Here is a 14,849-nt window from a genome sequence, read left to right as displayed (position 1 = left end):
GATTGGACAAAGTGGCTCAGTTTTACCATTTCTATCAATATAGTGTTGCTTTTAAATACCTGGTGTGATTTTTTTTTCATTTACTTTACATTGAACGCAGTAGTTTGACTGGATGTGTGGCAAATGAGACCCTCATAACTTAATTTCAAATGTGCCCTTCTGTTATTTTGCAGTCATGCTGTTCCTGGGAATGCTATTTATTTTTAGCCTTTTTAAGGTTGATCACATTTGGGCAGAATTGTAAGGATAGAAAAATATTAAGGATTCTATGGAGAAAGAAGTACATTTAATTTGTACATTTTGTAGTATTACCGGATAGATGATCATAAGATGTGCATAGGTTATTTGAAATGTATGTGTCTGGAAGTGGAGTCCAAATCTTTGTGGCTGTGAAATCTAACTTAGAATGTTTTAAGTGGGCCAACCTTTTATTTCAGGTTGCTAAAGTTGGTGATTTCAACAGAGGGAAGGGTATGATAAAGACAGGGGAAAGTGATGCCTGTAGTAAATAAAGACCCAAGGAATGACGCATTCATGAGCCATTGCAGTAATGCTATCTATGAAGTTTTTATTAAGCAAAAATTGTAGAAATTCATGAAAGTGACACTATTCTGATATTTCTGGCCATAAGTTAAAGGACTTTATTATAACAATAATTATGCAATAACAATAACAACAACACCAGTACTACTACTACTATTCAATCCAACAATCAGACTCACATGTCTCCAATTAACAACTTATATTTCCCTATTCAACTACATCACTAATCCACCTTGGGTTCTGGAGTAGCGTGCAGCTCACCGTAAAGTGCTTTAGCGCCTTGTCAGGGGTAGTAAGTGCTGAATAAATACAATTACAATTTCTTCACCATCTAATAATAGAAACAATACATTTATCACTCACATTATTATTATTTAGATTACTATTATTATTGTGCGGTTAGATGACTTTAGTCTATAACTCACAGTATAATTATACATTAAAAAATTGTAATAATAACATTATAAGGCAACCAGCATGCATATGCAGTCCATTTACTAGCTGAATGGGCAAATTAGAGTTAGGGCCTAATTCTGACCAAGGGGCTTATTACGAGTTGGGTGGTCTTGAGACTGCCAAGCCTGTAGTGGTGGTCCAACCGCCGTAACCTAGGCAGTCCGACCACCTAATTACGAGTCTGGCGGTCGGACAGCCATCAGCCTGCCATAACACTGCCGGCACTTCCAGGATCCTAGATCCACGGTGTTGGCGGTGTTCAGAGTCAGGAGAAATGGAGGTGGTGCAGAACCCAGCACCACCGTCAATATTCTGACTTGCCTTTCCGCAAGCCTTCCACCATGAAAAAGCTGGCAAAATGGCAAGTAGGAGGCCCCAAACAAGGCCCCCCGGGTGTTGTTGCCCATTTTGTTATGTGACTGGAGGCACATGTTGTGCCCCCTATGCCTGCACTGTAGTGAGTGCACTGTGCAGCATGCACAACATGGTTCATACCAGCAGTGAACATGCAACAGTGCAGGAGCTGCTGGGTTGCTGCACTGGCTTCAGGCTCACTCACTAAGCCGAATCATGCAGACAGCCATGACCGAGGACGGCACACCACTGGCCGGGCAGTCCAGTCGTAATTGCGGTCTTGTGGTGGATGTGGCTTTGGCAGTCCGGCGGTCGGACCGCTGAAGTCATTATAAGGCCCATCGTTGCTAGCTGATAATTCACTGATTACAGGGGACGTACCAAATCCAAATGTACCGGTGTAATTCCGTCCACCATAAAATCTAATTAGTGGACGGAATTCACCCAGATTCATTTTTATAGGTCAGCACTTCCTCCTGAGTTCAGAGAATTAATTTTGTATGCTACCTAACTCTAACTCAGACTTTTAATCCTGGATTAGAGAACACATCAAGTATACTCCGATGTACATAAATGTGCATTCTGCTAAGCATTGGTTATGATTGGTTATCATAGACCTCTAATCTCTGTTACTCTGGAAGTACCTTACTAATCCCCATGCTGTGAGGAGAAAGTAACAAAAGATTGCAGGCTAAATATTTATTCAGGAAATTCCTGCAAAGAACTGTAGGTTTCTGCTCCGTTTTAGAGTTGCAGGACAAAGTGACAGCAACAAAAAGTAGAACTAGGGACAACACGTGAAGCTTTATATAAATGTAGCTCTGATGTTCTTCATTCATAATGTCTTGACACCAGTTGGTCCAAATTCGTGGTGTTTGAAAGTAAGACTTTGGGCTCAGTAGATGTCTGAGTGTGTGAGACCATTTCACATATATGTCTCGCAGTATATTGAGGAGATACGGGTAGTTGTAGAAGTCAGTGTTGCCTCAGTCGGTTTTAATTCTAATATGTAAAAATGAATACAGTGTCCTTAATAATATTTTGAATGTTGGTGCATTTCGTGTTCACTCCCAGTGATCTATAGCTGGAACTTTGTTGCCAAGTTCACCAATATCAAAGCACATAAAATGCTCCCAGTTTTGGCAACATCAAATAAATATCTTGATATTGCAGAGCTTCAAAATGGGTTAATACATCTCATTGACTTGCATTGGTGCCATTTTTAATTTACATAACTCCACCCAAACGTGCCAGTTTTCTTACCAAAAGGATTCCTTCAACCACGATATTAATAATCCATGTTCCTGGGACGAATGAAAATGGATCTGCAAAGCTATTGCCAGGGACTGTAACAAAAGCAGGCTCCTTACTGGGGGAGAAGATAATTTCTTTGGTTTGAGTTGCCCCTGTTAAAAATGTACAATAAGAATTACATGACACAATACCGAATTCTGAGATAAATTATGACCGCTTTGTACTTTTAGTTGATAATGATTAAAGGGAGAAGGGTGAAAGAAGAGATTTTTAAATCAATCTGTACCATATTAGGCACATTTCTAGAAAACTTGAACTTTATTTCGGATACATGATTAAACATCACAAAGTTTGCTCAGATAACAACACCTTCTGGGTTGATGTATAGAGTCCAAAGTCAGTACGGCAAGATTATCTTCAATTTGCCAATATACAACTATTTTCCAGGACTAGAAACTGCCATCTTGAAAAAAGGAGTATTTGCCCCAAGTATTCCTTGTGGGTTTGGAAATGGGCTCTCAAATAGAAGGCACAATTCGTTTTTTTCCTGATGACGTTACACTTCTATTATGCTGTTATGTCTGGCATTTTATGCAGTACAAAATTAGTCAGTCGGTGAGTTTTCCCCCAGTGATTCTTATATAATTTACTGTGGTAGACATATAAGGGGACATTTGCATGAGATGTCACACACTAATGAATCCCTAGGAAACCTGTCATTAAAACTAGTACCCATAAAAATAAGCATACCAAAGCCATATGAGACTGTTAAAATAGTTTTTATAGGGAAAATCCGTAATTTAATACAGTACAGAGGTGTCAGTAAAAGAGAGCAAAGAAACATGTTGACAACACTGTTTGGAACAGACAGCCTCTTCCCAGGGCTAAACACAGGATCCAAAAGCAGTCCTGGCAAAAAAGCTCAAACCAGTCCACCTCCTTCATCTTCTGGCTCTCTCTTTCTATTTCATCAATCCATTCTCCATCCCACCTTCTTTGCTCTCTCTTCTCCCTCTCTGATCACTTTCTCTTGTTATGTTCTATATAGCTACCCCAATATCTGCTCAGGTACTAAATGCACCTTTCACCTACATTGCCCTTATATTGCACTCCATAACGGTTCGTAGGGCTGACATTCAACCTAGTTTAAATAATGACTAGAGGACCTGGAGTTTTCTCCGAAAGGCTTAAGCCTCATTCATTGTGCATGAGAATTCTTGGTTTCACAGCTGGACAGCAGGCTGAACATCTCCGACATAAAAACTATGTACAAGGGTCATTCTTTCCGTCATCCTAGTTCGATATGACACAGCGAGGTATACCCCCAGGGGATATCACTTTGGGTATATATACACCATCTCTTGCTAAGGTAGAGAGAGGAGAAAAGGACTTCCATGACGACACTTATATATTAATCCCATGGCATGTCTTAAAAAAGGGGTTTAAACGTACTCCACACAATATCCTAAGGTGCACTAGGCAAAGATGTCCGCTGTCCCATTTACTTTTTGTACTGCCACTGGAACCTTTAATGGCCAAAATGTCTCACCAACATGCCAAAAATGCCCTTAGATACATATCACACAATCCTTTAGTGGGGTTGTGCACATGATACCATGCATATATAACCCCCAAATTAGCCTCAGTCCAATTCTCATGGAATTCATTAGATTTGTAGAGGTTTCAGGCATCATCATCAATTAGGACAAATCTGTCATCTTCCACTCCATACCCAATGTCAAAACATTCATGCCTGACGATCATCTAATATGGTGTGATGGCTCTGTAAAATACTTGAGGATATGGGTCCACCGTGCTGAAGATACTATTATCAGTGAAAATGATGAACAGGCTTTATCATGCTTGTAGGACAAAACTGACAGACTGATCAAACGTCTGCTTTCTATGGCAGGGCGCAGTTTACATCCCGTTACCTCATAAAGAACAGGAATACTGATGCTTATTAACAGCGGTACTATCACCCAGTATACCACTCCACATAATTTACTTTCATTACCTTCATAGAATGTTTCACTTTCTACTAAGCTTATGGAAATGTGGGCTCACTTTCAACTATAAATGCTTGCGATGGGGTATCCCTGAGGCGGGCTTCCTGCATTTGCATGGAACTGCCCCCAAATACACCAGTTCTGCACTGAGGTGAGAAACAATATCTCAAAAATAATAGACAATCCTCTACCACTAGACCGAACTCTAGCACCCCTGGGTTAGGCGCAACCAGTTTCCGCCGTATATAGAATATTTGTGGTAATCTCCCTTCTACTAGCTATATGACAGGTGGCAAAAACAGGGGACCTACTCCTAAAATGTGACTGTCAGATCTTACATTTTGGAATGAACAGTTACAAATATATGCTGAACTACAGCCTGCAACCTCCGGGCCTAAAGACATATGGGAAGCCATTTGCACATATCTACCCGCTGTGGCCTCCCGTTAAGGGTGGAGAAGTCATGACAATCTACCTTTTTTCGAAGCAGGAAAAGTGTCTGTCAGACTGAGAAACAGTCAGCTTTACAGAAACTTCATATTCGGGTCAGGCAACCAAGCACTCACCATGCGCTAAATGCGCATGCGCCTGGCTGCTTGAGCCAAAATTAGCCAGGCTGAAGAAATCACAGCCCGGTGCATGTGCCCTTCTTAGCCCGGCACAGTCTTCGGTGATGCCTCCTCATGATGAGGGGCAGCATCACTGATAGATTCTGACCTCAATGCTTTGGTTTACAGCACTGAAGTGCCCAGGGCCGTGTCCATCTGTGGCACTCTTCTGGGTGGGGTAAGCAACTCTCACTGGCCACATCCCACTCTGTGGGAAGGTAAGGAAGGCCCTATGCGCACTGGCTGGTCTTTGACAAGGTTAGCCAGTGGGAGGAGGCAGTAGGATCTTCCTTCTTTTCCTTTCTTACCCGTAGTCTCCAGGAAACAACATAGGCTGCCCTCTTGACACCCGAGATCACCACTGTCGCCCGGGAAGCTTTTTTTAATGTTGTGTGCATTTATGAATGTTTGTGTAACTGTACTTGGGTACATGCTGTAAATTGGAGTGAGCATGTGTATGTGCTGGGTGAGAACATGTGGATGTGCAACTGAAAGAGTGTACATATGTGAGTGCCTGCCCTACCCCTGCTTCACATTATGGACTGCCACTGGTATCTACTGATGGGGTGCAGGAATTGCAACTCCCCCATGCTGATTAGCTCACCTGTACGCAAAATTTAAGGTTCCTAACTCCACCTTTCTCGAAAACTGTTGGCACATTGTGGAATACCTGTATGTCTTTTGCATATATTAGATGAGGTAGGGAACAGTATTGATTAATATCTTAATGTAGAAACCTGGATAAATGTGTTGTCCATGCATCCATTTAGATTCTTTTCTGTTGAGGTCAACAGGAGAATTTGATCTATATGTTTACCATTGCTTATTGTATTTGAGATAATTCTAAATAGAGTTTAAAAACACCTTAATTTGGTTAGACTATCACATCTAGGCAACTTGTGAGCTTGAAATCTTCAGCAATGGTTGAGTTGCACAGTGCTCTTCAGAATATGAGGGGTGTAATGTTACAAAAGCATAACCCCAAAAGTATATCCCTAACACACCATATGATTTATGTGACCTATCTCCTATAGAGAGGAGTAAGAGGGAAGAAGGCAGTGCCCAGGAGTGAGAGTATGCAGGGAGAATCCATACCAGGTATTTATAGCTGCTTCCGCAAAGAATTATGCTTAACGTGGAAAAAAGTATGGGGTTTTGCAGGTCACTGTAGAAGACGTCAAGGTCTCCCAGTACTTCTCCTTCTAATCATTTTTCAATGTAAAGGACACAACTTTGCACATTTATATTACAGGCTTTTAAATTATGCCATAAAAAAATAAAAAAAGAGATGGATTTAACTCATTATCATTCACTCACATTCTTCATTGTTCAAACCGTCCGACAGAGCCATTCCAACAACATGTTTGTTACCTCAATTGCATCTAATTTCACATTGAGAAAAGGACTCTTCCTTTTTCAAAAATATTAGCATCTCTAGCCATGGAGCATCATCACACTGAAATCTCCTAGTCCAAACAGTGATTTCAGTTTCACTCACTAAGCAAAAGATGTGACTTGATGGGCATCCCTTCTTTAAAAGAAGACATTTTAAATTGCAGCCTTGCTCACAAATCAATCAATGAAGCTGCCTAAATACAGGGGTGATACTGTGTAATATTGTTGCAACATCTTGTTCGGGCCATCATATGTTATTGCTTTTTGTTAGAAGGCATGGGCTTGTGGATATCAATAAGGTACGGCTAAAGTTAATCCTGAAACCAACCAATGCTGTAACAGTTGACCGAAGAGATAGAACTGGTTGAAAAATCAGGTTGGGTATTTATTCAAATATGAATACATTTAACATGCCATTTGATAGTTGGATGAGCGTCCAGCTTACCAGTACCTCTGCCTACCTCATACATATCATGGCTAAGCTACATCCCTCCATCAAAGAGAAAGATTGGGCAACAAAGCAAGAACAATTGACTGATTTTTAGATTGTAGTGGCTTCAAAGAAACATGTGGGTAGTCAGCATCATGCAGCCAGAGCAGGTGGTAGCTAATATTCATCACAGGCAACATTTTAGCTTTCCCGACGCACATTATAAAGTTTGCACTGACTTCATGAGAGGGACGGATAAATTATAGGGCCCTGTAATCAGTGTTTTAGGAGTCTTTGTACCAACCTCACTGAGGAGATAACATTTTTTAACTAACCAGTCATAGTCTTGCTGCACCAGAGCCTGGATACCAGTAAATATGTTGATGTTATACAAGTAACACTCAGACTAGACTGAGCTACAAACTTACAGTTCCTGGTGGCCTCTAGGAAAAAAACTGTCTTTGCCAGACTAAAATAAAAATTGATTGCTCTTACAGAACCTAGAGTGAAGCCCACGAGAATGTATTCCAAGCATGCAGTTTTAGTTAAGGATAGTTTGGAGCTAGGTTTTGTATCCGTCAATAAAATGACATGATAAGTTGCAACTGGAGGAGCCCATAATTTGCCTGTGTTGGTGAGTCAAGCTTAAACAAAGAAAGAAGGCATACAAGCCACTGCCTAAAGGAGATTCCTATAAGATGAAATGCCCCATCAAGATCTTTTGTATGTGGCTTCTTGAGAAGCAAAATACTCTACCCTACAGTGACTGACAAGAATGTGACAACTGAATGTTGCAGGAGTTTGGTATGTATCTCATCTGAGGGCCGTGCTCTCAAAGACAATGAGGATTCACTTCAGGATACAAATATTTAGGGGACAAAGCTCTATTGCAGGGCTTGATGGGTCTGTGGTCCCCTGCACTTGAGTGTTTTTGGAGAGTCTAATGCAAGATTCTCTTTCACTGTTCCCAGCAACCCAGCTGTCCCACTTAGTTAACTCAGATATACAGTTTTGAGACATTAGAGTCCAGGAGGCACATAAACAACATCCCACTATTAGAGGGTGACTTCCAACTTACTACCCAGGCTGGTTGCGGCAATAACCCTAATTATTTATGAGTGACAATAATGTTTTTGGAATATTTTTTACAAGAGAGGCTGGCTGATGGAACTGTCTTTTAAATTAGGAGGACATATCATGTATCTTTTGGATTACATATTCTAACAACGTAAGCATTGATGATATAGTATTAAGTATGATTATATTGAGCCACATAGTTTGAATTTGTTAGATAAAATTGCTATGGGTTGAAAATTAATAAGTAATTTTTTTATATTCTCTGTGTTTTTCTTTTATTGTGATGGTTTTCATTTACTTTTAAGGTGTAAACTAACTTTGGTTCTCAAAAATCAGTACATCAGTCTAAAAAGTAAAATTATCCACCTTTAATTGGGAATTTGCTTTGACTGATGTTATTTCACCCAGAACATTCTGAAGGCTATCCTATTGGTAGTTTGCACTTTCATATATTGATATGTTACACAGTGACCTGAGTTAATCTAGTAATTCTTGAAAAACTTTTTTGTTTCGTATTTTGTGATGCTTATAATGTATAAGAATTTGTATTTATGTATTGCCTTTTGGGTACTTTTACATTTAATGCACTGTAAAAGTATTTTATATATTGTGGTAATAAAGCTTGTCTTGGTAGGAATGGTTTTAGACCAATTAAAGTCATAAAATGTGTCTTGTAATAGCAATAGGAAATTGCAATTAATCAGTAAAATAATTTAGTTTACTGAGTGCTGTATTTATCCAGAAAGCCCTCTACGAACTAGGACCCGAATACCTCAACACGCGCCTGTCCTTTTACACCCCCACCCGCCAACTACGATCGTCCAATCAAGCCCTCGCCGCAATTCCACGCATCCAAAGATCCACCATGGGAGGAAGATCCTTCTCCTACTTAGCGGCCAAGACCTGGAATTCTCTCCCCACCCACCTCCGCCTTACACAGAACCAACTCTCCTTCAGAAAACAACTAAAAACTTGGATATTCGATAAGTAAAGTACCCCCCCTCCCTCAAGCGCCTTGAGACCCTCTGGGTGAGTAGTGCGCTATACAAATTTTAAACTTGAACTTGAACTTATATTGAGGGTATCTTGTGGTTTTAACCTGGCAACGCTCTTAGACTAGTGTTTATTATTATTTTTATAAAAGTGTATCTGGGTCCAGCAGTGTCAAATGTTCATCTTTCTACTACTTGAAAGTATGGTCTGGCCTTTTGCAGCATCCATGGAGCTATTCCTGTGCAGCAGCCAGAATATGTCTTTTGAGAATCTTCCATTGGAAATTATTAATTTTTATTGCAAACTTGAAATGTTGCTATTAGTGAAGTTAAAAGGTCAGCATTAAAGGCATTCACCACCTCCACCCCACCTTATGCTTATGTCATCTGCTCACTTCTCCGGTCATAATCCACCTACCTCTGTTCGACCGTGTCTGAGACGCAGTTATACTACCAGTTTGGACTTCGTTTCCAGGGTTAATGTATCGCAGGATCACACGGAACAGATACAGTTTAGATTTTTCGACATTCAAATTTACCCGAACTTCATTCTAGAACACAGAAGATAATGGACAGCCAGAAAGTGTAGGTTAGACAAACTAGATAAAGAGTCACGCAAAATCTAACAATCTAGTTAGAGGGCATGCATTTGCTGTATGAAGTGCATGCCAAGTCAAATACCAATGGAGATAGAACATATACATGTAGAACAATGCAAACACAGCAGCATTTTCAAACCACTTACAAGCACTGCTAGAATCATAACATGCTCCCACAGAAACTGAGATTATCCCTTTCACATCCCTTTTGGGAGCCACATTGACACAGTGAAGTACACAATGGAAGAAGGAAGGGGAGGTCATAGAAAGAGCCACTAGTAACTCTAGTTTGGGAAAATAAAAAATAAAAAGAGAAGAGGGAAGGGCATTTTTTAAGCAGTCATAAATTTGAAGCGAAAGGGCAATAGAAAGAGATGTGGAAATTGGATGCAGAGAAGTTTGGAGAAAATAGAAACTAAAATCTGTGAAAAAGAGAAAAGATCAAAAAACTGAAGCAAGAGAACTAATGAAGTGTGAGCAAATGCTAAGTATAGAATTGAAAAATTCAATAGCATTTGAGTGTTAATCATATACAGGGAGGTCGAGTGAGAGAGGAGGATACAGTGTGTGAGATACTCATGCAGTGTTTAGGCTTCCTTAAACAATAGAAAGCATTGTGACATCACTGAAAAGAATCACTACTTGGTACTAATGGTGGCAGTGCACAGTGCACCACTTTCAAAGTAGCTACCTGTTTCTATTATAATAAAGCACCAGGCATCATTGCCACCAGAATACTTGGCATTCTGGGAGAACTGACAGTTTGCCACCCCGCCTCTCCAGCCCAAGGGCAACAATTGGTGTGGAAAGGAGCATTGCAATCCTCCTTTATGATGCTCAATTTGATTAAAGATTTATTTTATTTATAAAGTTTTATATAGTGCAAACAAGATCCCGAGGGATATCAGAGCACTTTATAAAGGAAGGGAGGAAGGACATAAATCCAGTATTGACCACAAGTAAGGTTATACAACAGGAATAATTGCATATATCCCAGACAAATAAATGCATAGTTTCCAGACAAATGACACACGGAGAATAGTACAATAAACGAATATGTAACAGTCTAAGAAAGGGGGTATACAATGCGGAAAAAAAAGCAAAGACCCAGTATCGACAACATGTATGAACACACAACAGGAATACTCGCATGTTTCCCAGACAAGTGGATCACGGGGAATAATATGAAAAACCTGAATATAACAGGCTACGAAGGGGGACACAAAATTCAGTAAAGAACGAGCTGCATCACATGATGATAAGGAAAATCATTCTGCACGGCGAGGCCGCAAGTAGTCAAGCCATGCTTTGAAAGAAGCACCCTTAGCTGTTTAGGTATGTTACCCATGACCAGTTAATGCCACAGTTCCATTTTCCAAGTGCAGGTTTTAAGTTAACAGAATCAAGGGGGATCATCTTTAGTGCTCCTGTGATGGAGCTCAATTACTTTAAGTGGCAATGGTGAATAAAGATGCATTAAAAACACCACACAAGTTTTCTTGGCCCAGGCATCCCGGTGAATGGTGACTAGCAGGCACCTTATAATGAACTACAAGTACAAAATGTTCCAGGAAGTGGTCATCTTTTTATAGCATAGAGGCATCCATTAACTCCTGCATACCTGAACTGCGTTCATCTGGGCATAACCCCTCCAACTAAAGTTGGGAAATTCCTGTGGATCGTAGCCAAATCGAACCCCTCTTCCATTTGGTCCGGTGCCATCTTCAATCTCATACTTCATGTGGTGCAAGTCGGGGAAGAAGAAATTCTTTTCAGGCCTGATGTAAAATTAAATATTGAAAGATAACGAAAGTATTCAATGATGTAATATGGTTATGTTGAAAATTAGTGAATTTATACCACATTCATCTTATGCACACCGGATCTGGACTGAAAAATATCCCACTTCTCATAAATTTAGATACTGTCAAAATGTCCTTTTGTTGTTGCACCAAAACTAACAACAAGCATTGGCAAATCCAATAGGTCTTGCCTATGAGAGCTATTGATTTTTGGGAATGATTTGTAGCTTTGCTGTACAGCCATGGACCATAAAGGGTGGGAAGATGGGCTGGGGGAAACACCCAGACACAACAGAGGGCGGGTGGGAGGGGCCGAGAGAGCACACAGGCAGCAGATGGACAGCAGAGGTTCAGCGAGAGAGAAATGAGACAGGAACAAGGAGGGAGGAGAAGTACACCAGGGAGACAGCTGCAAAACACAAGCCCTCATGATGATTGTTTGAACAAGAAGAAAAAAGTATTGGCTGAAACCTTGAGCAATGGTAGGACACAGTAATGCACCCCTGCTTTGGTGGAGGGACAAGGGCAAGAAGAGGAAGGATAGCCTACGGAATCTGATTAATAAAAAGCAAGCAAATGACAGTGACTATGAACACAACCAATGGTAAGCAATGGGCAGCTCTTAGCAGACTGTATGGTAACAAAAGGTCTCACAAGAGATGGCACATGTGCTGTCTTAGGTGAGACTTAAAACCCTTCTGGCAAAGGGAAAAACAGCTTACGACATTCAACCACATACTGGCACATATATGAATATCAGGAAGCCTAGGTAGGAACTCCTCCTCTTTTTAGCTTTCTTAGCAGCAATAACTGGGAAAGTGTGCCTATCTGTAGGAACTGTTAGTCAACAGAACAGCCTATTCCTTATTATTGTTTCAACGAGAGTTAGATCACGTTTGAAAATGTCCACTTATGTCCATCGAGCTCGAGAAGGACAAGATGCATGAGGTGGGAAAAGCGCTTAATTTGTAAAATAATAAGTGTTGTTGACCAAACCTTTTCTCAGAAGCCTATATCCGACCTGTCAAATGTTGGAGGTGCTGAAAACCTAGGGTGCTCAGTCTTGAGTGCACTTCATCGCTCTTTCATCTTCCACCTCATTCTCCTTGCCCCTTTAACTCAGTTCTGAATTTTCTCTTTCATCCAGGTTTTCTCCCTTTGTCAGTGTTTTTTATCATGCTCTTCTAATTTCTTTCTCCATTTTCGTCCTTTCTATCTCTTGTCAGAGTCTAATGATGGAAAATTAAGTTCTGGTACCCATAAACGTGTGCCAGTGGGCCCCACTTGCAGCGACCAGCTTAAATAGGCACTGGGTGGGAATAGGTGAAATGCTCAGGCTTACCTCTCAGATGTGGGTCTGAAGAAATCAGGCAGATCTCCTAGCCTTGTTCGTGCCCACTTCCAGTCTTAAGAATCAGATTGCGGTCCTTCATCATCCTCCCCACTGTGTTCTCTCTACGTTGCTAGTCCTCCAGCTCACACCTGCACAAGCTTGCACTGCCATAGTTCTCTCTGGGACATGATGGACCCTCCCTCGTTGACATTTACCAATTTAGGAGTCAAGAAACTTCAATGTGAAACCACAAATACAAGTCCAGTTGCACCCGACATCATAGCAGGCTATGCTTTTCTAGTTGCTGTCACAGAACTCTCACTGTCTGTGGCTCAATGAGCCCATCAGAGATGCAAGGGAGACAGTCCTTGTTGGTCTTTTGATCTTACCCCTTCTGTTTTCTAAACTCATTTTTGTTAGCTTTCAGGACTCTACACACTTTGGGCCCAATTCACAGAACTAACTTAAGACAAAATCCTAAACTTACTACCATTTTGGTATTCACAGATGGCACTTACTCATTTTGGTATTCACAGAAGGCACTTACTCATTTTGGTATTCAAAGAAGGCACTTACTCATTGATGAGTAAGAGCCTTCTGTGAATACCAAAATGAGTAAGTGCACATACTCATTTTGGTATTCACCGAAGGCACATACTCATCAATGAGTAAGTATCTTCTGTGAATACCAAAATGAGTAAATGGTAGTAAGTTTAGGATTTTGTCTTAGGTTAGTTCTGTGAATCGGTGCCTTTGCCACTGCTAACCAGGGCCAAAGAGCTTGTGCCCTCTCCTTTAAACATGGTAGACTAAGCTTGTAACCAAGTGGCACATTTAATGTACTTGTAAGTCTCTAGTAAAGTGGTACCCCATGTACCTAGGGCCTGTAAAGTAAATGCTACTAGTGTGCCTGATTGTGTCACCCACTTAAGTAGCCCTGTAAAACAAGTCACAGGCCTGGCATTGCAGCCTGTTTGTGCAGATTTCAACTGCCATGTCAACCTGGCTAAATAAACCTTTTGACAGGCCCAAATGCAAAATAAACCATTTGCCAGGCCCAACCCTTTCTTTTAATACATATAAGTCATCCCTCAGGTAGGCACTAAACACCCCAGAGGGCAGGGTGCAGTGTATTTAAAACATTGGGCATGTACTTTTAAGTTTTACATGTCCGGGTAGTGCAAAATCTTAAATTCATTTTTAACTACTGCATGGCCTACATATCCTATAGGATAACATTTGTTTTCCTTATTACATTTAATAAGTGCTAACTTGTGTAGGAGAGTAGGGTCTGCAATCCTATGATCACCCAGATTTTTTGCTTTTGTTTCACTGGTTTACGACTTTCTCTGGCTGTGGGCCTGCCAATCAGACCCACAGCCTAGCTGTTCTCTCACTAAATTGACATGTGTACCCTAGGTGCATTATCCAATTGGAACTGGGCCACCTTATCAGACCCTGTAACTCAGAGCATAGGTGTACCCAGGGCCTACCAGGGGCTGAAGCATGTATTATGCCACCCCTGGATGGCCATCTAAATCTGACACAACTGGCTGCACGACAGCTGGGGCAAGGTGGCGTACTCGCCCTTGCTTTAGATATAGTATACCTATATCTAACACTAAAGTGGACACCCGAATTCCTATCAGTCACTCCAATGGCAGGCCTTGACAATCCTGAAGGCAGAATGCGTGGAATCGTGTGAATTGGGCTCTGGCACGAGCCGAGCCCGGTTGCAGCTTGCGGAACCAAGACCCAATGGCTGTTCCATGATAACGCATCCCATATCGCTAACTTTGGTATCGCGTTATCAAGACATGTCGAGTAAGGTGTCATACGAATCGGGATACTGACCCCTCACCAATTCTGGCGACGGGGTTAGCATTCCACCCTTCTAGAGGGACACGACATGTACGTAACTGTGAACCCCGGTTAAAGTTAACTGAAGCCTCAGCTCCACAAAATGGATGCTGCCACCACAGACACGAGTCTGACCT

General features: G+C 41.1%; 1 protein-coding gene across 1 annotated transcript in view; it reads right to left on the bottom strand.

Moving 5' to 3' along the window:
• LAMA3 (laminin subunit alpha 3) overlaps positions 1 to 14,849 on the bottom strand; it is a 1,118,674-nt gene that overhangs the window by 526,059 nt on the left and 577,766 nt on the right. The window contains exons 23-25 of the mRNA XM_086917979.1: positions 11,339 to 11,495; positions 9,537 to 9,669; positions 2,617 to 2,759 (exon numbers count right to left, since the gene is read on the bottom strand). Coding sequence (XP_086774105.1) covers positions 2,617 to 2,759; positions 9,537 to 9,669; positions 11,339 to 11,495 — 433 coding nt within the window. The remainder of the gene's footprint in view (positions 1 to 2,616; positions 2,760 to 9,536; positions 9,670 to 11,338; positions 11,496 to 14,849) is intronic.

This window comes from Lissotriton vulgaris, chromosome 4_1, assembly GCF_964263255.1.
Source record: "Lissotriton vulgaris chromosome 4_1, aLisVul1.2, whole genome shotgun sequence".
Lineage (NCBI taxonomy): Eukaryota > Metazoa > Chordata > Amphibia > Caudata > Salamandridae > Lissotriton > Lissotriton vulgaris.
The sequence above is the reverse complement of the archived record's forward strand: the minus strand, read 5'-3'. Positions and strand labels throughout refer to the sequence as shown.